The sequence below is a fragment of the Vulpes vulpes genome, chromosome 8 (genome assembly GCF_048418805.1).
Source record: "Vulpes vulpes isolate BD-2025 chromosome 8, VulVul3, whole genome shotgun sequence".
In the NCBI taxonomy this organism is placed as follows: domain Eukaryota; kingdom Metazoa; phylum Chordata; class Mammalia; order Carnivora; family Canidae; genus Vulpes; species Vulpes vulpes.
The window spans coordinates 3,707,471-3,729,600 of record NC_132787.1 but is presented as its reverse complement, the minus strand read 5'-3'; the positions used below and the strand labels follow the sequence as shown (position 1 = coordinate 3,729,600).

Here is a 22,130-nt window from a genome sequence, read left to right as displayed (position 1 = left end):
ATTGATTAGGAAAACCCACTGTGGTGGAGTCTAAGTAGTTGGTACCAATGTATAACTTGGCATTTTATTACATTCTCCAATTGCTTCATGTATTCTTTTTTTTTTTTTTTTTAATTTTTATTTATTTATGATAGTCACAGAGAGAGAGAGAGAGAGAGAGACAGGCAGAGACACAGGCAGAGGGAGAAGCAGGCTCCATGCACCGGGAGCTTGACGTGGGATTCGATCCCAGGTCTCCAGGATCGCGCCCTGAGCCAAAGGCAGGCGCTAAACCGCTGCACCACCCAGGGATCCCACTTCATGTATTCTAAGTAATCTTTACACCCAATATGGGGCTTGAACTCACAAACCTGAGATCAAGTGTTGCATGCTCCACCGACTGAGCCAGTCGGGCACCCCTGCTTCATGTATTTAATTCATTTCAATGAAACATAAGCTATTTGAAGGAGTAATTTTTCTGTACTAAGCAAGTATTTGTGGATGTGATTTATAATTTTGCTTGCATTCTCCAGAACACTCAGCACTAGTACACCATGATCATTTTGGAGTCTGATACCTCACCATATCTCTGATCAAATATAAGGTACAGGGGATCCCTGGGTGGCGCAGCGGTTTAGCGCCTGCCTTCGGCCCAGGGCACGATCCTGGAGACCCGGGATTGAATCCCACATCGGGCTCCCGGTGCATGGAGCCTGCTTCTCCCTCTGCCTATGTCTCTGCCTCTCTCTCTCTCTCTCTCTCTCTCTGTGTGTGTGTGACTATCATAAATTAAAAAATAAAAAATAAAAAAAAATAAGGTACAGAAATCTCACCTGATAAAAAGATAAGTTGAGTATATGTTAAAAATGTGCATTGCCAAGTGTAAATTCACACCACGAGTGGAAACACCAGAAAGCATCTGAGTGAAGGTAACAGAGGAACAATTAGCATAATCAGGAGTGATCTTTCCTGTATGTAACTGGGATTCCATAAAGAGCCGCTTCATGGTCTCCTGAGCCATAAATCACTCTTCTGAGACACGGCAGCCTCTGAAAGGTCTGTACCAATTCAAAACTAAGTACGAACTTACTTAACATTTTCCTCAGGCCTACCATCTGCTGAATGCCCTCTCTTAGAGAGCCTAAGAAGGGAGAGGGAAAGGTTTGATGAGCTCTACCTTACATAAGAGAAGCAAATAGATAGTTTCCGTTTTCTTTGATGCTATGGACAACCTAACTTGGCATAATATGAGGTCCTGAACTTCTAACTTCCCTCATTTATTCCCTCATTTAGCTCCACCAAGATGAAAAGAAAACACCTGAAACAAAACACATCAATACCCCTAAGTCAGTCCCAGGGTGAAAGGGCAAGAACTAGAGAAGCTACATTCTACTCTAAGGTCAACTTCAAAAGAAAAAAAATCCAGTAAATAACCAGTCAGAACACCTTGAAAAAAGAGAGGAAAGCAGCATAATTTCCTCTCTTGCTTTGGGAAGATTTGTGGGAAGGTTAGAAGGGCAGACCAGGGAGACCTGGTAAGAAGAGACGGTCCTGCAAGTTTCAACACAAAGCCAGTGAGATGTCCTTACTACTGAGTAATGGTAAAATAAGAGTACTTTCTGGTAGGAGCCCTCTGTCACAAAAAGTAATAAATTGAAAAATCTCATTCAACTAAAAAGCACCATATATAATAATTTAAAAATTGTCAGGATGCCTGGGTGGCTCAGGGTGTGATTCTAGACTGGGGATAGAGTCCCGCATCAGGCTCCCTGTGAGAAGCCTGCTTCTCCCTCTGCCTGTGTCTCTGCCTCTCTCTCTGTATCTCTCATGAATAAATAAATAAAATCTTTAAAAAAAAGAATAAAAAAACTAAAAATTACCTTGCTAGGGTGCCTGGATGGCTCAGTTGGTTAAGTGTCTGACTCTTGGCTTCAGCTGAGGTCATGATCTCAGGGTTGTGAGACTAAGCCCCCCTCCGCACTGGATATGGAGCCTGCTTGGGATTCTCTCTCTCCCTCTCCAACCCCTCGTCTACCCTCCCCTCTAAAAAAACTGCCTTCAGGGTGTCTAGGTGGCTTAGTCAATTAAGCAGCTGATTTTTTATTTTGGCTCAGGTCATGATCTCAGGGTTGTAAGATTGAGCCCTATATTGGGTTCAGCAAGGAGTCTGCTTCTCTGCTTTTCTCCCTCCTTCCCCCCCCCCGCCCCTCCCGAGGCTCTCTAAAATAAATATATTTAGATAAATAACAATAAATTATAAATAAATAAATCTATAAATAAATACATCTTTTTTAAAATATTGCCTTGGGGCGCCTGGGTGGCTCAGTTGGTTAAACATCTGCCTTCAGCTTGGGTCGTGATCCCAGGACTCTGCATCAGGCTGTCTGTTCCAGGAGTCTGCTTCTCCCTCTTTCTCTGTCACTCCCCCTGCTCCTGTGCAGACGCTCTCCCTCATAAATAAATAAAAACTCTTTTTTTTTTTTTTTAAATTGCCTTGCTAATTATTCTATCACCCAGAAGGCAGGAGAAATGAGTGGAATTTTAATTCTGAACTGAATTTGACGAAGAAGAACCGATCAGAAAAGAGGAAGTGGTGGGAGCCTGAAAAGGAAGTAGCCAAGCCAGATAGGTAAAAAGAATAAAGAACACAGCCAGAGGTGGTTCCTAATCTCTTAGAGAACAGGCTTCAGAAAACAGTGACAACAGGACCCAAGCCCATGGCCCGAGATAATAAAAGGAGAGACAACAGGATTGAGGATCTCAAGGATGAAATTTTGCTAATCTCACATTATCTGAGATAGAGAGAAAAAAGAGGGGAGGTACCTAAAGAGGCTGAAGCTAACAGGAAAGCTCACCATCAGCTCAGAATTTAAAGTACACGCTCAAGAAAAATATATATAAAAGGAAAGAAACTTCATTTATTTATTTATTTTTTATTTATGATAGTCACAGAGAGAGAGAGAGAGAGAGAGAGAGAGAGAGAGAGGCAGAGACACAGGCAGAGGGAGAAGCAGGCCCCATGCACCGGGATCCTGGGTCTCCAGGATCGCGCCCTGGGCCAAAGGCAGGCGCCAAACCGCTGTGCCACCCAGGGATCCCTGGAAAGAAAATTTAAAAAGTGGCATTGATATATATAAGAAGCTGGAGCTGAAGCCCAGAATGTGCTGAGACTTAAAAAGTATGAAGAAGGGGTACCTAGGTGTCTCAGTCGGTTAAGTGTCTGCCTTCAGCTCAGGTCATGGTCCCAGGGTCCTGGGATCCAGCCCTGCATCAGGCTTCCAGCTCAGTGGAGAGCCTGCTTCTCCTTCTCCCTCTATTGCTCCCCCTGCTTGTGCATATGCACTCATTCCCTCTCTCTGTCAAATAAATAAATAAAATCTTAAAAAATAAAAAGTATAAAGGCAGCACAGGTCTACCCTTTGATGTAAATAGCATATTACTACTAATTAATAGACTAACATATATTTTTTTAAGATTTTATTTATTTATTCATAAGAGACCCAGAGACAGAGGCAGAGACATAAGCAGAAAAGAAGCAGGCTCCATGCAGGGAGCCCGATGCAGGACTAGATCCTGGGACTCTAGGATCACACCCTGGACCAAAGGCAGATGCTCAACCACTGAGCCACGCAGGCATCCCAATACACTAACATATTAACTGTATTTGGGAAGGACACAGGGATCACTAGGAGCCATAACCAAACTAACTCATTTTCCTTTTCTTAATATAGTGTGACGAAGGAATAATGTAAACATAAATATTTCTAGATTTTCGAGGTGAAAAACATGAATTTTGTAATAGTTAAGTGGCTTCATAGATCACTATACAACCATACCTAAAGAGTGCAAGTAAGTCTAGAAAGTTTAGTAGTATGGCACAAGACCCTAAAGAAATCTGTCCTCTGCAACATTTTAAAAAATAACTTGGATGGGGCGCCTGGGTGGCTCAGTTAAGTGTCTGCCTTTGACTCAGGTCATGATCCAGGAGTCTGGCGATTGAGCCTGAGTCTGGCGCCCTGATCAGCTGGGGGTTTGCTTCTCCTTCTCCTTCTGTTCCTCCCTCCTACTCCCCCTCTCAGGTAAATAAAATCTTGAAATAAATAACATTTAAAAATAAAATGACTTGAATAAGGACATTGAAGAGGATGATGGCCGAATATATAAATGATAGGATGAGAAAGCAAATATCCTGTATTATAGAATCAACTTTTAAAGTAATCCTAATTGGGGGATCCCTAGGTGGCTCAGTGGTTTGGCGCCTTCAACCCAGGGTATGATCCTGAAGTCCCAGGACTGAGTCCCGCGTCGGGCTCCTGGCATGGAGCCTGCTTCTCCCTCTGCCTGTGTCTCTGCCTCTCTCTCTCTCTCTGGCTCTCATAAATAAATAAAAATAAAATCTTAAAAAAAAAAATAAAGTAATCCTAATTGGCTGGAACAGGAGGTAAGATTTAATAAGGATAAATATAACATCACGCACTTAGAACAGCAAAATGTCCCAATACATGTGAGATAGACTAGGGGTTTAAAAAGTCTATTTCAGGGACACCTGGGTGGCTCAGCGGTTGAGAGTCTGCCTTTGGCTCAGGGCGTGATCCCGGGGTGCTAGGATCGAGTCCTGCGTCAGGCTCCCTGCATAGAGCCTGTTTCTCCCTCTGCTTGTGTCTCTGCTTCTCTGTTTGTGACTCTAATGAATAAATAAATAAAATCTTTAAAAAAAATTCTATTTCAATGAGACAAAAGGTATAACAATGGCAGCCAAAAATGCTGATAGGTTTCATTAAAAACAAAGTCTGATAAGGGAAATGACATTCTTCTCTATGCAAATCAGACTACGCTTGAGCACTGGGCTTAGTTCTGAGTGTAGAACTTAAAAAGAGTACTTTAAGGGGTGCCTCGGTGGCTCATCAAACATTTGACTCTTGGTTTCATGTCAGGTCATGATCTCAGGATTGTGGGATCAAGCCCCACAATGAGCTCTGCACTTAGCATGGAACCTGCTTGTCCTTCTCCCTCTGCTCTTCCCCCTGCTCTCTCCCTCTCTCAGAAATAAAAATAAATGCTCTCTCCCTCTCTCAGAAATAAAAGTAAAATCTTTAAAAAAAAGAAAGAGGACTTTAAAAATCTAAGAAAAGAATAAGTGAGGAGACCTAGAGTCATGCCATTTGAAGAGTAAGTGAAGGAAATGAGGATGTTTGTCTGAAGCAAAGTCTTGTTCGGTCTGCTCCAGAAAGGGAATTAATTATCAGTTCAGGATTGGACAAGTTGACCTTTAAAAATTGCCCTCCGTGGCGCCTGGGTGGCTCAGGGGTTGAGCATCTGCCTTTGGGTCAGGGTATGATACCGGGGTCATGGGGTCGAGTCCCGCATCAGGCTCCCTGCATGGAGCCTGCTTCTCCCTCTGTCTGTGTCTCTGCCTCTCTCTGTATCTCTCTCTCATGAATAGTCTTTAAAAAATTAAATAAAAAAAAAATATATGCCCTCCAAATCAACTCTATAATTTTATTATTCTAAAAAGAATTAATGTTTTGAGTCTGTTCGGGTCTTTGAAACTGCACTGGGATAATCCTAAGGATCCTACATATTATTAGGAAGTACTAATTGGCATACAGTAGCCTCTAGTAGGCAGGAAATATCACCATTTCCTTGTGATTATAGTCAAAAGTATATTCTACAGCATCTGCTATAGAAGGTGGCAGGCAAATGATAACTATACAAGCCTATATATTATTGGCAAGACCAAATGGCTTGTAAACCTGTCTATGCTTTTTTAAAATTTCATTTCGACCTTTGTGTATCTGCCGTGACAAAACAAGGACTAACCAAATCGTAATAAAGGCATGAACAACATCTAGGCATGCAAAACTTTCTGTATACCAAATCCAAAAGACTCATCACTGTAGTTTTCTCTAACATAATTTCTAAAAACAGTATTCTCAGTTAATATCAAAACATAAAAAGGTTTTTAATTCTTAGAAAAAGTCTACATCTTATTTAGCCAAAGGTGATTTTAATGAACTGTGCTCTCAGAATACATTCTGCTAGGGACACCTGGGTGGCTCAGCAGTTGGGCATCTGCCTTTGGCTCGGGGCATGACCCCTGGGTCCTGGGATCCAGTCCTGCATCGGGTTCCCTGCTGGGAGCCTGCTTCTCCCTCTGCCTGTGTCTCTGCCTCTCACGAATAAATAAATTTTTTTAAAAATCTAAAAAAGGGGCAGCCCAGGTGGCTCAGCAGTTTAGCGCTGCCTGCAGCCCAGGGCCTGATCCTGGAGACCGGGGATCGAGTCCCACATCAGGCTCCTTGCATGGAGCCTGCTTCTCCCTCTGCCTTTGTCTCTGCCTCTCTCTCTCTCTCTGTCTCATGAATAAATAAAATCTTTTTTAAAAAGTCTAAAAAAAAAAAAAATACATGCTGCTAAACTATGTATAACTAGCTGAGTAAGTGGAATACAAGTGTCCTGAGGTACCCTGAGGTACTGGCAACTCCCTTTTTAAAAAGAAAACTTCAATCATTCATTCAAATATTTATTGAGTACCTACTAAAAACTACATATCAATTTTTTTAATTTTTTTTTTTTTTTTTTTTTTTTTTTTTTTATTTATGATAGTCACACACACAGAGAGAGAGGCAGAGACACAGGCAGAGGGAGAAGCAGGCTCCATGCACCGGGAGCCCGACGTGGGATTCAATCCAGGGTCTCCCGGATCGCGCCCCGGGCCAAAGGCAGGCGCCAAACCGCTGCGCCACCCAGGGATCCCCATATCAATTTTTTAAAATAAAATTACTTTCCTCTTTTATTCTTTTATTTCCCCTTCCTTCGGTCTTCCATGTTTCAGTAATAGGCAATGAATGGCACATCTTTTTAGTTCTTATGATTTTTTAATGCAGTTTATGACATCATCTATTCCCCATCCTGTATTCACTTCTCCTCCCATTTCAATTTACTAAGTTCTTTTCCATTTATGCTTAACTTGCATCTAAATAGTTGCTAGACACTTCCCACCTATGGAAGAGCAAATGCTAAACAAAGAGCTTGGGGGAAAAAGGAAAATAAATGAAATCTAGATGATTCAAATGTGGCCTTGTTTTTTTGTTTTTGGTTTTCTTCTAATGGGGAGGGGGCAGAGGGTGTGGACGAGAAAGAACTTTTTTAAAAAGATGTATTTTGAGGGATCCCTGGGTGGCGCAGTGGTTTGGCGCTTGCCTTTGGCCCAGGGCGCGATCCTGGAGACCCGGGATCGAATCCCACGTCGGGCTCCCGGTGCATGGAGCCTGCCTCTCCCTCTGCCTGTGTCTCTGCCCCTCTCTCTCTCTCTCTGTGACTATCATAAATAAAAAAAAAAAAAAAGATGTATTTTGAGAGCGCAGGCACACATACACAGGCGGGGGTGAGGATGGTCAGGACAGAGGGAGAGGGAGAAAGAATCTCAGGCAAACTCCACACTGAGCATGGAGCCAGACTGAGGGCTGGATCTCATGACTGTGAGATCATGACCCGAGCAGAAATCAACAAGAGTTGGACACCTAACCGACTGAGCTTAACCACCCAGGCATCCGGGAATGATCTTTAAGATGGATAGTTAGCTTTCACGTTTGTGTTTTGAGGAACCTTAAATCGCCAGGTAAGAAATCTGGCTACCCTGCTGGAGAGACCATATGGAGTGGCTAAGTGCAGAGGGAGAGGCCTTAAGGCTATGTGGAAAGAGACAGCCAGCCAGCCCAGTGTCCCAGCAGAGCCCCAACATTAGACATGTGAATGAGCCACCGTGGATGTTTCAGCCCAGGTCGCCAGATGACTGCATCCTCACCTGACACCACATGAAGCAGATCAATATGCAGATTCGTAAGAAATCATAAATTGTTGTTTCAAGTGACTACATTTTGGGGGTGGTCTGTTAAGTAGTAAGAGGAATAGTTCCTGTTCCAATGTTTTTATTTTTTTATTTATTTTTTAAAAGATTTATTTATTTATTTATTTATTATTTATTCATGAGAAAGAGAGAGAGAGAGAGGCAGAGACACAGGCAGAGAGAGAAGCAGGCTCCATGCAAGGAGCCCGATGTGGGACTTGATCCCTGGTCTCCAGGATCACATCCTGGGCTGCAGGCGGCGCTAAACTGCTGCACCACCAGGGCTGCCCTGTTCCAATGTTTTTAAAGAATTCTTAGAGCACCTGGGTGGCTCAGTCAGCTAAGTGTCTGATTTCAGCTCAGGTTTTGATGCCAGGGTCCTGGGATTGAACCCTTTGTAGGGCTCTGCACTCAGTGGGGAGCCTGTTTCTCCCTTTCCTTCTTCCTCTGCTCCTCCCCCTTCTGTGCGCGCACGCTCTCTCTCAAATAAATAAAATCTAAAAAAAAAAAAAAAAAAAAGAATTCTTTACAGCCAAACTTAATAGTTGTGGTGAATACATAAAGATATTAAATCATACTTATTTAGAAGAAATATTAGGGACGACTGGGTGGCTCAGTGGTTAAGTGTCTGCCTTCAGCTCAGGGCATGGTCTCAGGGTTCCGGAATTGAATCCTGCAGCAGGTTCCCCACAGGGAGCCTGCTTCTCCCTCTGCCTAAATCTCTGCCTCTCTCTGTCTTTCATGAATAAATGAATAAAATCTTAAAAAAAGAAAAGAAATATTAAAAAAACTCACACACACAGGGAAAAAAGGTACATTCCAAAAGGCACTCTATGGTATTTCAGGAAAAATAAACAACATATCACACAACCACCTCAGAATACAGTATGACAACTCCAATCACTTAAATTACCTTTTAAAACAATCCAATAGGGCAGCCCCAGTGGCGCAGTGGTTTAGTGCTGCCTGCAGCCCAAGGTGTGATCCTGAAGACCCGGGATCGAGTCCCACATTGGGCTCCTTGCATGGAGCCTGCTTCTCCCTCTGCCTGTGTCTCTGCCTCTCTCTCTCTCTGTGTGTGTGCCTCTCATGAATAAATAAATAAAATCTTTAAAAAATAAAAATAAAACAATCCAATAATTCCAGTACGAGGTATTTACCCAAAGAAAACTAAAACACTGATTTGAAAAGATATGTGCACCCCTGTGTATATTGCAGTATTTACAATAGCCAAGAAAGCAACCTAAGTGTCTATCGATAGATGAATGGATAAGGAAGAGGTGGTATACAGACACGATGGAATATTATTCAGTCATCAAAAGGGATGAGATCTTACCATTTGTGACAATATGGATGGACCTAGAAGGTATTATGCTAAGTGAAATAAGTCAGCCTGAGAAAGACTAATACCATATGACTTCACATATACCTAGAATCTAAAAAACAAATGAATAAACAAAAAACAGAATCAGACCTAGAGAGAACAAACTGATGGTTGCCAGAGGGAAGGAGGGAGCAAAGGGAGGGTCAAAATGGGTGAAGGGGAGTGGTAGATACAGGCATCCAGTTATGGAATGAATAAGTCACAGGAATAAAAGGCACAGCATAGGGAATACATTCAATAATGTTGTATTAGCACTGTATGGTGAACAGATGGCAGCTACACTTGTGGTGAGCACAGCATAAACAGAGAGAGAGAAGTTGAGTCATCGTGTTGCCCACCTGAAACTAATATACTATGGTATATCAATTACACTCAAATTTTAAATATTTAAATAATAAATAAATAAAATAAAAATAGATAGATAAATAAATAAATAAGTAAATAAATAAATAAATAAATAAAATTAATGCCATAAAAACTACACTGCCAATGAAACACTTATTTTCACTCTTCTGGTAAAGAATTTGAACAATATGGTCAGATCCAAAGAATAAGCAACTGGGTAAAAAAACAAAGTGTGAGAGACAGTATGAGAAAAAGAAAGAAATATAAATGTGCAGAGTTATCAGTCTGGCCCCATTAAGCGAATGATAGGACAATCACCTCTTTCCCTCCATCTTTTTCACATGCTTTAGTCCTATGGCTTTCAAATTTTTCTGAATACCATTTACATTAAGTAAGTCATGGGGGGAGGGGTGGCACAGAGGGAGAAGAAGAGAGAATCTTAAGCAGGCCTGACATGGGGCTGGATCTCATGACCCTGAGATCATGACTTGAGCCAAAATCAAGAGTCGGACACTTAACCATTGTGCCACTCAGGTGCCACAAGTAAGTTATTTTTATATTAAGACCCAGTACAGGGACACATGGGTGGCTTAGTAGTTGAACGTCTGCCTTTGGCTCAGGCCGTGATTCCGGCATCCCAGGATTGAGTCCTGCATCGGGCTCCCTGCACGGAGCCTGCTTCTCCCTCTGCCTATGTCTCTGGCTCTGCCTCTCTCTGACTCTCTTGAATAAATGAATAAAATCTAAAAAAAAAAAAAAAAGAGAGACCCAGTATATGTGTCTACAGAACTGAAACAAATTTCATAAAACAATACTTATTAATTTGGTATTTTCTTTTTATTTTCAAGATTTTATTTATTTATTCATGAGAGACGGAGAAAGAGAGAGAGAAGCAGGCTCCATGCAGGGAGCCCAATGTGGGACTCGATCCCATGTCTCCAGGATCACACCCCGGACTGAAGGCGGTGCTAAACCGCTGAGTCAGTCACCTGGGCTGCCCAATTTGGTATTTTCCTTTTTACTTCATTTTTAAAGTGTTGACCACAACCAGAGTATCTTTCCCTTAAAACTTTGTACTGAATTAAATCAAGTTTATTTACAGTCCTTTTATCAGTACTCAAAAAACTAACAAAGGGGCTGATGGCTCAGTGGGTTAAATGTCTGCCTTTAGGTCATGGGATCAAGCCCCGAGTCGGGTTCCCTGCTCAGCTGGTTGTCTGTTTCTCCCTCTCTTTCTGCCCGTCCCCGCCACGTCCCTGCCACTTCCCCACCATGGTTTATGCGCTCTCTCTCAAATAAATAAATAAAATCTTAAAAAAAAAACAAAAAAAAAATTTTTTAAAGTACACAATAAAAGACAACTCTTCCAGATCATAATGTCATTCAGCTATTTAAGAACAAGGATATTATCTACTTTAACAGATAATTAAACAAATATAGACTCACATAGAGAGTAAACACAGATGAACTCAACAGAAATGTGACTCTTCCCTATGACCCAGCAATTGCACTACTGGATATTTACTCCAAAGATACAAATGTGGTGAAACAATGGGACACCTGCACCCCAATGTTCATAGCAGCAATGTCCATAGGAGCCAAACTGTGGAAGGAGCTGAGATGTTTTTTGACAGATGACTGGATAAAGAAGATGTGGTGTATGGATACAATGGAATATTACTCAACCATCAGAGGATGAATACCTAACATTTATATTAATGTAGATGGAACTGGAGGATATAATGCTGAGTGAAATAAGTCAATCGAGGAAAGACAATTATCATATGGTTTCACTCATATTTGGAATATAAGAAATAGTGCAAGGGGCCACAAGGGAAGGCAGGGGAAACTGAATGGGGAAAAATCATGGAGGAAGACAAACCATGAGAGACTCTTAACCCTGGGAAACAAACTGAGGGTTGCTGAAGAGGAGGTGACAGGCATTAAGGAGGGTACATATGATGAGCACTGGTGTTATACTATATGTTGGCAAATTGAAATTAAATTTTAAAAAATAATAATTTTTAAAAAAGAAAAAAAGTGACTCTTCCTCCACTCATTCTTATTAGCTCCCTTTTGGCTCTCTCATTTTTAAACTCATACAGCACATAACTCTCCACTGCAAAGCAATGAAGAGCACTGCTAAATCTAAAGGCCAGTATGTTCGCACTGAAGACTGGATTGAAAATTGCAATCCCAATCCTGCTTTTTAAATTGGAAAATATTTGGAAGTAAAATTGTTTTTAAGTCATCTTCTGCTGTAACTCGTAGACTGAATTACTAAATTATAGCAGTCAGATCTGTATAAATGGTATATAAATATCAGTGGCTGTTAACCTCAACAACATAATAACAATTAATGGTGGGGGTGAGAGGAGTGGTCATAACTTCTTTCCAGGCCATATCCTGTGCCAATTAAATCAGAAGCGAGGAGGGGGAGGGATGGATGGTGAGCTTAATTACTTGGTGCTATGTCTTTTGTGTGTGTGTATGTGTGTGAGTGTGCATGCGCGCTATGTCTGCATGCGCGCTATGTCTTAATAAGCCAATGTAATGGGTTTGATCTCTATGTCATCTAAGATGACCACCTCTCTATACCAAAATCTTTTTTTTTTTTTAATTTTTATTTATTTATGATAGTCACACACAGAGAGAGAGAGAGAGGCAGAGACAGAGGCAGAGGGAGAAGCAGGCTCCATGCACCGGGAGCCCGACGTGGGATTCGATCCCAGGTCTCCAGGTTCGCGCCCTGGGCCAAAGGCAGGCGCCAAACCGCTGCACCACCCAGGGATCCCTCTATACCAAAATCTGATTTTAAAGGTTCTCAGTGAGCCATCTTGAAACATCACCTCTAAAGGAAAGGTTATTTCTTCAGGTCTATGCATATCTATCACCAAATCCAACTACTAGCGGGAAAATACTCAGCTTGACACTGAATCTGTAAATCTCTTTAATCTTTTTTTAATTTCCATATATTCAGCAAATAGTCTTTGAGCCCTATTTTAGGTGGCAGGATGACAAAGCAATCATCAGGTTATGGATGAGGTCCCCTTATAAAGTATAGCATCATTGTCTAAATGTTTATCTCTGCACAGCAATAAATCATACTGCATTATTCTACAAATACCTATTATTTTCCTGCATTCCAGTTCATTGTCCTTACAGTATTACACACACTCAAGTAAGCATAAATGAATTATTTTAAAATTTAGAGCAAAAATGATATAACTCAAAAAGGCTTTAGTATATCTCTAGCAGGTGTTTTATACAACTCTGCCCTAAGTAGCTTAACTCCACTACTCCCTTCCAACTTCAAACCTGGAGTGCAGCCTGTCCAGTGAGTAGGACATTAAAATGCCAAGTGAAAAAAATAAAAAATAAAAAAAAATAAAAAATAAAATGCCAAGTGAGCAACAGTTAAAAACACCACATCTGGATTTTATGCTAAAACTGCCCCTGATACAGATATGGGTCATCTGATAAGTCTTTCTTTAGAAATAGTATTTCTAGAACTTTTTTCCAGATCTCAATAGTGGGCTTAATGTTCCTTAAGCACTTTAAGAAGTACTTAGGGATATAAACCATTCTATTTCTTCAGCACAGTTTATGAGAGACCAGCGGTTTGAAAGTTGTTGTTCACTATGTAGATCTCAAAGTTTACTCCAAAATGAAGCTAATATCTCTTCCCCTACCTAGTCTCTAAATCTTCCTCATTTCTATTCTGCTGAATTATTTGCAAATTACTACTTCTTTACTTCTACAAGCAATGTACTTTTTATTTTCCCTTAGCCTAGAAGATCACTAAAAAACTAAAAAGAACTAAAAACTAAAGAACTAAAAAGTTCTAACTTCAAACTTGTCTGCAAGCCTTATTTTGGAAGCTGAAAAGTATCTGACCAATGTCAGATACAAATCTACTTCCAGAAAACTTGTAAGATATTAAAAGTTTAATCAAAGAAATCTGAATTGAAAAAAAAGAAATCTGAATCAGCAAAGCCCTATCTCAGGAGATTTGCCAGATATAGGCCTGCTTTCTCAGTTTTTTTCCTACATTACAGGATTAGCTCTTAGCAGCCTATAAATCTCATTAAAACACTGCTAATTGAAAACATCACCTGTGGCATCATTAATACCCATCTCTTTTATTAAATTTGGAATTACTGACTCTTCCCATTAAGTAATGAGTGGCAACCTGCAACAATATTCATGGGTTATTTATTCCAAGACTGACAATTTTGATAAAGTGGAACTCCCATTTCAGTATTCAAAATCTGATTACTATCACAGTATGACCTACATGGGAAAACAACAAGGGAAACCACACTTATGGTGCTGAGCCTCAAAGCTTCTTTTTAGGTCCACATGTCTACCAGTTGTTTTGTTTTTTTTTTTTTTCCCTCCAGTTCAGCTTCCCTCCCTCTTAATGGGTAAGTATCACTCACCACCTATCCTTTGGAGTTCTTCCGCCTTGCTCATTCCATCCCACTACCAAGCCTAGCTTCAAAGCCCCCAAATCTCCCAGATCTTCCATTCCTCCCTGCAGTGAAAGACAAGCAAAGATTTTTGGTTTTTTTTTTTTTTTTTTTTAAATTTTTATTTATTTATGATAGTCACAGAGACAGAGAGAGAGAGAGGCAGAGACACAGGCAGAGGGAGAAGCAGGCTCCATGCACCGGGAGCCCGACGTGGGATTCGATCCCGGGTCTCCAGGATCGCGCCCTGGGCCAAAGGCAGGCGCCGATCCGCTGCGCCACCCAGGGATCCCAGATTTTTGGTTTTTTAAGGCTTTTAACTGCTAATGACATTTGGGGAAAATCCTAAAACTCCCAGAGCATTAGTCCTATGAAATGTTTAAAAAGGCTTTAGCTATCGCCCTCCCCTTCACGCTCACAGTGGTAGGACTTATGAAAATTGCTCTTCTTTCAGACCATATGTTTGATGAAAGCCAAGTCTTCTAAAATGGCCAACACACTCCCAGGAGGTATCTCAAATTAGGCCTGATGATGTAATCAAAGCAGAACTGTTATTTGCTACCTTTCTTTTATAGATAGTAAATAGAAGAAATGATTTGCATTTCTAAGGATATGCAGAGCAGAAGATAGCCAGTTCACTAAGCTTCAACCCTTCACAGGAATGATAACTAGCTTCTTATCATTATCCTCCAATCTTCAGTCAGAGTAACCTTTAAAAATGTAAATTTAAAATGTCATTACTCTGTTTACAACTTTTCATGACTTCCTAGAAATCATGTCAAGGCACTAATTTCTCAGCTGAGCTCCTAAGGTCTTTCAAAGTGGACCCAGTTTACCTTTTCACACCTCATCTCTCATTACATGTCCCACATCTCTGTTCCCCTTTCAGAAGTTCCAGCCAACAAACTGCAATTGTTTTCCCTTATGCTCCTTCACTCCCAACTCAACTACTACCACAGATTTTTTACATATAAATTCACATTTAACCCACGTAATAGTGCTGTGGGGCAGAAGGAACAGTGTCCCCCTCCTCATCTGCCATTTGTAGAAACTGAAACTCAAGTAATATGAGATGTTAAAATTTTGCCCAAGGTTATGCAGCTAGTGAAGAGCAGATATAAATTCAAGTTTATGCATCCATTCACTCAATAAATACTTTGCACTTATGTGCCTGGTTGGCACTGTTTCAGGCCGTGGGAAAACAGTAAACAAATTTTATCCAAATTCTGTCCTTTTTTATTACTCAAAGACTGGCATAAAGCAGCACCTGTTCAAAACATTCCTGAAGGAAGGCGCCTGGTGGCTCAGTCCATTAAGCATCTGACTCTTGATTTCAGCTCAGGTCTAGATCTCAGGTGATGAGATCCACCCCTGGGGGGGTGGGGGCGCATGTGGAGAGTGGGGGTGGTGTGGAGCCTGCTTAAGATTCTCTCTCCCCCTCTCTGCCTCCCTTTCTCTCTAAAACAAAACAAAACAAAAGCATTCCTGAGGAAAAAACACAATCAAAAGCTTCTGTTCAATGCTCCAAAGATATTTCTAGAGATGGTGTGCTCCAACACTTCCATGTAGCTATTTGTTCGATTCATACTAAGAGAATGATAGTATCAATTAACTGAGTTCACTAAAAGGGCTCAAAGCTTTTGCAATAATGGACTCCCACCATGCCCAGAAGCTAAATTTCAGATTTTTGTCTGGCTGGTTCTTTTTCTTCATTCAGGTCCCTGCTAAGCTGTCATGTCTACAAAGAGATATTCCTGACCACTCTACATACTAAAGTAGATCCTACATATTTTCATCATGGCACTTCTTTCTGAAATTTCCTTGTCTATCTACCTACTCTTTCATAAAAATGCAAGCTCCAAGAGTGCCAAGACCTCATTTGTCTTGTCACCCTAGTATCAACAAGACCTGACCATAGTGGGTACTCAATAAATACTGTTTAAATAAATAATTAAAATAATAATAATATGCCCATTAGAAAATCTGGGTCTTGGGGCGCCTGGGTGGCTAAGTGGCTGAGCACCTGCCTTTGGCTCAGGTCGTGATCCCGGGGTCCTGGGATCCAATCCTGCGTTAGGCTCCCTGTAGGAATCCTGCTTCTCCCTCTGCCTATGTCTCTGCCTCTCTCTCTCTCTCTCTCTCTTCCGCTGTCTCTCATGAATAAATAAAATCTTAAAAAAAAAAAAAAGAAAAAGAAAATCTGGATCTTTATATAATTAGGCTATCCAACAAACATGATTGGGTTATACTGTGGACAAACAGTCCAGAAAATGCTATCATTTATTATCAAAACTGCACCAAGTACTTGGCTACCTATAACCCCTGTAAAGAACTCCTAAGTATTTCCATGCTACTTGCAGTTGCCTCTCCACACCCAATACAACTAGTTAAATTTGTCATACAACACTTTTAGGCATCTTCCACTATCAAACCTACAAACCTACCTACCTTTTGCTCCTAATACAATAAAGGCAAAGTCCTTCTAGGAAACATTGGTCCTTACCCATGGACTTGGAATCCATCCATTCTCAATTCCCACGAACTTTATTCCTTTGATTGTCCCAAAGCATATACCATCAATCTCCCTCTACTAGAATACAGCCACTGTAATTATGTTTGAGCATCTCCTCTAAAAAAAAGTCCTAAAAAAAAAAAAATAAATAAATAAATAAATAAAATAAAAAAAAGTCCTTCTACATCTCCTTCAACTACTGCTATACTTCTCTGTACCTTCTGTAACTAAAAGTCTCTATATACATAGTATCTACTTCCTCATCTCTGATTCATTCCTGGAACCATGACAGTTAGGCTTTCACTTCACCTTTCCATGGAAACACTCTCCTAACTGGCCTCTGAACATGTTTTCCTGATTTTCTTCCCACCTCACCCAAAGCATCTCTCCAATTCCCTTGTGGCAACCCCTCTTCTACAAAATCTCAGGAATTGGTTTTGGTATTCTCTTTCTGTACTCCCAGATGATCTCATTAATTCTCAGACATTTAAAAATCACCTTATTCTGATGAATCCCAAACACATCTACTAGGTCCAGACTCCTATTCCGAATTCCAGATTTAAATATATTTAAACACACCTACATAATTTTGCCTCCTTGATGCCTCTCAGGGATATCAAATGGACTGGATTCAAAGGAGAACTCTTGATTTTTCCTGCCCAGCCTACCTCCCTGCCATGTTCCCCACCCTTGTATTGGATGGCAATATGATCCATCAAAATGCTCAAACTGGGCAGCCTGGGTAGCTTAGCGGTTTAGTGCTGCCTTCGGCCCAGGGCCTGATCCTGGAGACCCAGGATCGAGTCTCATGTCAGGCTCCCTGCATGGAGCCTGCTTCTCCCTCTGCCTGTGTCTCTGCCTCTCTCTGTCTCTGTCTCTCTCTCTCTCTCTCTGTCTCTCATGAATAAATAAATAAAATCTTTAAAAAAAAATGCTCAAACTATGTGCACCTGGCTAGTTCAGTCTGTAGCACATGAGACTCTTGATCTCTGGGTTAAGGTTGAGCCCCACGTTGGGTGCAAAGATTACTTAAAAACTTTTTAACTTTTATTTTTTTTAATTTATTTAATTAAATAGGCTCTACACCTAATGTGAGACTTGAACTCACAACCCTGAGATCAAGCGTCCCATGCTCTGCCAAATAAACCAGCAAGGCACCTTACTTAAAATTTTTTTAATCTTTTATTTTTTAAAGATTGCATTTACTTATTTGACAGAAAGAGAGTGCAAGCAGGGGGAGCGGAAGAGGGAGAGGCAGAAGCAAGCCCCCCGGTGAGGAGGGATCCCAATGTGGGGCTCGACCCAGGACCCTAGGATCAGGACCTAAGCGAAAGATGCTTAACCCAATGAGCCACCCAGGTATCCCTAAACTATTGGAATTTAAACCAGAGCATTTATTGTAATTTATAGTAACAATAGCTAGCATTTATTGAACGTTTACTGTTTGCCTGACACGTCCTAATTATTTACATATATTAACTCATTTAATCTTCATAACAACCCCATGAGGTAAGTACTATTATTAAAGCAAGAGAGGTTAAGTGACTTGCCCAATTCTAATGGAACCAGAATATAAATCCTAAGTCTAGTTCCAGAGCTCAGTATGGTGGGCTGCCTCTTACAAAAAGGAGACTAAGGATATGGAGATCAGTCCAAAATTAATACAATAGTTCAAGTAAGAAATAAGAATCTGAATCAGCAATGAAAATAGAAGACAAAGGAGACGAATTCAAAAGATATTCAGATAAAACCTAAACAGAGTGCTATATCATGTTCAAGAACTGAAAGAGTGAATATCATAAAGATGTAAATTTTTCCCAAATTGATCTATGGATTAAATTCCAATCAGTATCTCAATAGATTCAATTTGATAAGTTAATGCTAAAATTTGTATCAATGAGCAAAGTCAAGAATAGCCGAGATACTTTTTTTTTTTTTTTAAGATTTATTTGAGGGAGAGAGCACACATGCATACAAGTGGAATAGGGGGAGCAGGAGAAAGACAAGCAGATTCAGAGCTGAGCACAGAGGCCAACATAAGGCTCAGTTGAACAACCCTGAGATCATGACCTGAGCAGAAACCAAGAGTCAGATCCCCCGGGGCAAGACACTCTTGAAGAAGAACAAGATTAGAGATTTTGGGACACCTGGGTGGCTCAGTGGTTGAGCATCTGCCTTTGGCTCAGGTTGTGATCCTGGGGTCCTGGGATTGAGTCCTGCATCAGTCCTCGCACGGAGCCTTTTTCTCCCTCTGCCTGTATGTCTCTCTCTCTCTCTCTCTCTCTCTGTTTCTCATGAATAAATAAAATCTTAAAAAAAAAAAAAAGATTAGAGATTTACCCTGTCAGATATCAAGAATTATTTCAAAGCATTAAAATTAAGACAGCATGGAATTGACTCAGATGAATTAACCTATTTAACAGAATACAGAGCCCATAAGACAACCCTACATATATAGAAATTTCATTTATGACACAGCTGGTATTGATAAGTGAAGAATGTTTGGACTTTTGAAAAAATAATGTTGGAAAAAGTCAACATCTATATGGGAGGGAAAGAAATGGAATTGGATCCTTACCAACACCCAATAAAAAAAAATCATTAATTTAAAAAAATAATTCTAAATGGATTAAAGACTTAAAGAATGAAAATATGTAACTTTTATTTTTTAAAAGATTTTATTTATTTATTTATTTATTTATTTATTTATTTATTTATTTATTTATGTATTTATTTATTTATTTGAGAAAGAACACAATGGGGGGGCACAGATGGGGAGGGAGAGGGAGAGAGAATCTTGAGCAGACTTTATACTGAGCCCAGTGCCCAATCGGGACTGGATCTCAGGATCCCTGAGATCATGACCTGAGCCAAAACCAAAAGTCTAACACTTTACAGACTGACTCACCCAGGTGCCCCCAAAATGTAAAACTTTTAGAGGACAATAATAGGAGAATAATTCCTGGCCTTTAGAAGACAATAAATAGAATAAATCTATGGCCTTAGTAGGGATAAATTTCTTAGATGAAATAAAAATCATATGTCATAAAGGAAAAGATTCATAAGTTATAATACACTAAATTAAGAACTCTGGAACCAAAGACACATAAATGCAATGATAATCCACGAACAGGGAGAATAATGGCTACACAAGATAACTGACAAAAGATGAGGACTCAAAATATATTGAAAATTCCTATAAATTAATATAAAAGGACCAACCCCTCCTCCCACCAAAAAAACCTGAACTCTTACTTCTCAGGAGAAAACATGAATGGCTAGTAAACATTTAAAAGGTGCTCAGATTCATAAAAAGTCAGGAAAATGCAATGAATTCCATACCCACTGATTAACAAAAATTAAAACACTGACTAAAGTATTGGCTAGGGGTGCCTGGGTGGCTCAGTCGGTTAAGCGTCTGCCTTGGGCTCAGATCATGATCCCAGGGTCCTGGGATCCAGTCCCACATCAGGCTCCCTGCTCAGTGGGGAATCTGCTTCTCCCTCTACCCCTCCCCCCTGCTTGTGATCTCTCTCTCCCTCTCTCTCATATAAATATATAAAATCTTTTAATAAAGTATTGGTTAGGATATATAACAATGTAAACACATAAACTCCGAGTATACCAGGGAAAACAATTTTAGCATTATTTTGTATTTTAAAGATACACAAACTCTGTAATCCAGCAATTACATTAATCCTATGCTCCCTGTGCCTTGAATATCTTCTTTCTCCATCTTTGCATTGCCAAACCTTACTCCTCTTTCAGATACCCCTTCAGGAGGTAGAAGTAGTATTTCTATGCTCTGAACTCCTATACCACTTTATAAGTGTCTTAGCATATCAATTTCTAGCCTGTATCATACCTATTTATCTACAGGTCTTATGTTCTCTAGCAAATTGTAAGCAAGTAAAGACAAAAACCTGCTCGATTTGTCTTTTAATCCTATAGCACTAGACATAGCACTAGATATAAGAGCACATGGGAAAGACTCAAAGCTACACAGTCAAGCTGTACAAAACCTAGCATTCAGAAGACATCCAAATATTTGTTGAATGAATAAAAATCTGCTGAGTGATTGAATCAACCAAGACTTGATATGCACACAAAGCATGAACCGGCAGTGAAAGGCAAATCAGAGCAGTACTTTGTGTAATCAAAGTCCCCAATCTATTTTTCTCCTAGATTCTAGCTTGATGATACATCAGGAGAATGAAGTATCAGCTACAAAAGGAAATGACTACCAACCAGGCAGACAAAGGAGGAGGGCAGGACAGGAGGCGGTGCAAAAAAAAAAAGAGAAGGTATCAAAGTAGAAAAAGGCAGGAATGGCAATACTGTTTGATTGGAGGGCATCTTCTGTAAGAATTATGAGAGCAAAAAACGTAAGGAAGCAAAGAAAAACTTACAGAGCTTCGCTTAAAAAAAGGCAATGAATGACAGGACAACTTAAAAAGATGAGGAAAGCTGGCCAGCAATCGATTATGTGCTGGACACTTTTTTCCTTAGACTTATGCAGTATTTCAGACATATAAAAAGATAAAGAAGTATAACCAATACCTGTGTACACTCTACTCCACTTAAGAAATAGAACACTAACAGTTGAAGCCCTCTGTATCCTTCTTCCATTATATTCCCCTAGACCTCCAGAGGCAACAGTAACCTGAATTTGGAGTTAAACATTCTTACTCATTTTTTTAACACTTTTTCAGAACTAGTGATAAACTTTGTGGCAATGGGAAGAATCTCACCTAAATACACCGTCTATCATAAGAGACCCAAACGAAAAGGGAAAGTAAAGGAACAGGGAGTAACAACAGACCAATTCTAAGATTTAAAAAAAAGAGAGAGATGGAGGTTTAGAAGATGGATAGGTAATAGTTGAAGGGGGGAAAAGTGAGGGCCAACAGTAATGAAAAAGGACAGCAAAATGAACAAAACTCAGCTTTGATAAATAGCTGCCTCAGAAACTGTTACACTAGTTACCTTTGAAATAAAACAGTCAATGAGTGAGTTCAGTTCACATACCCAACAAATCCATACAAACTACCTGCCAGGTACCCTCCTTCTAAAACGCTAGGGATATACTGCCTTCGTGGAGCATTTATTCTAGTTGAAGAAACAGGCAAACAAATGAATAAGACAGGAGATGTTCAGAGAGAGGAAGAGTACTGGTGAGGAGAAGGTGCTTGCTATTTTCCATGAGGGTGGCTACAGAACCTCTCTCTGATAAAGCGACATCTGAGCAGAAACCTAAAGGAAGTAGGGAATGTAGAAGGCTGTTTCAGGAAGAGTAAGAACAAATGCAAGGGCACTGAGGTGAGAGTGTGCATAGCATCCGAGGAACTCTAAGACGGCCAGATGTGGCTAGGACAGAGCATGCCATGAAGAATCGATATAGACAAGATGATCTGAAGGGCATCCTGTGTACATTGGTACCAGAACAGAGGCTTTAATTCAAAGTGAGATGCAAAATCATTGGAGAGTTTTCAGGAGAAAAGTAAAATGATCTGCTCTACATTTTATTCTATTTATTTTATTTTTTTGCTTTTCATTTTAAATAAAGTGATTATATAATGTAGCATTTAA

The 22,130-nt window shown here is 40.2% G+C and overlaps 1 protein-coding gene across 7 annotated transcripts in view; it reads right to left on the bottom strand.

The window, feature by feature from the left end:
- The window catches only part of TFCP2 (transcription factor CP2), a 59,399-nt gene that overhangs the window by 21,979 nt on the left and 15,290 nt on the right, over positions 1 to 22,130 (bottom strand). The window contains exon 2 of one of the 7 annotated variants that reach the window (XM_072765285.1): positions 14,000 to 14,094. The exons of the other annotated variants lie outside the window; for them this stretch is intronic. Coding sequence (XP_072621386.1) covers positions 14,000 to 14,088 — 89 coding nt within the window. The 5' untranslated portion in view covers positions 14,089 to 14,094. The remainder of the gene's footprint in view (positions 1 to 13,999; positions 14,095 to 22,130) is intronic. 7 annotated transcript variants of the gene reach the window in all.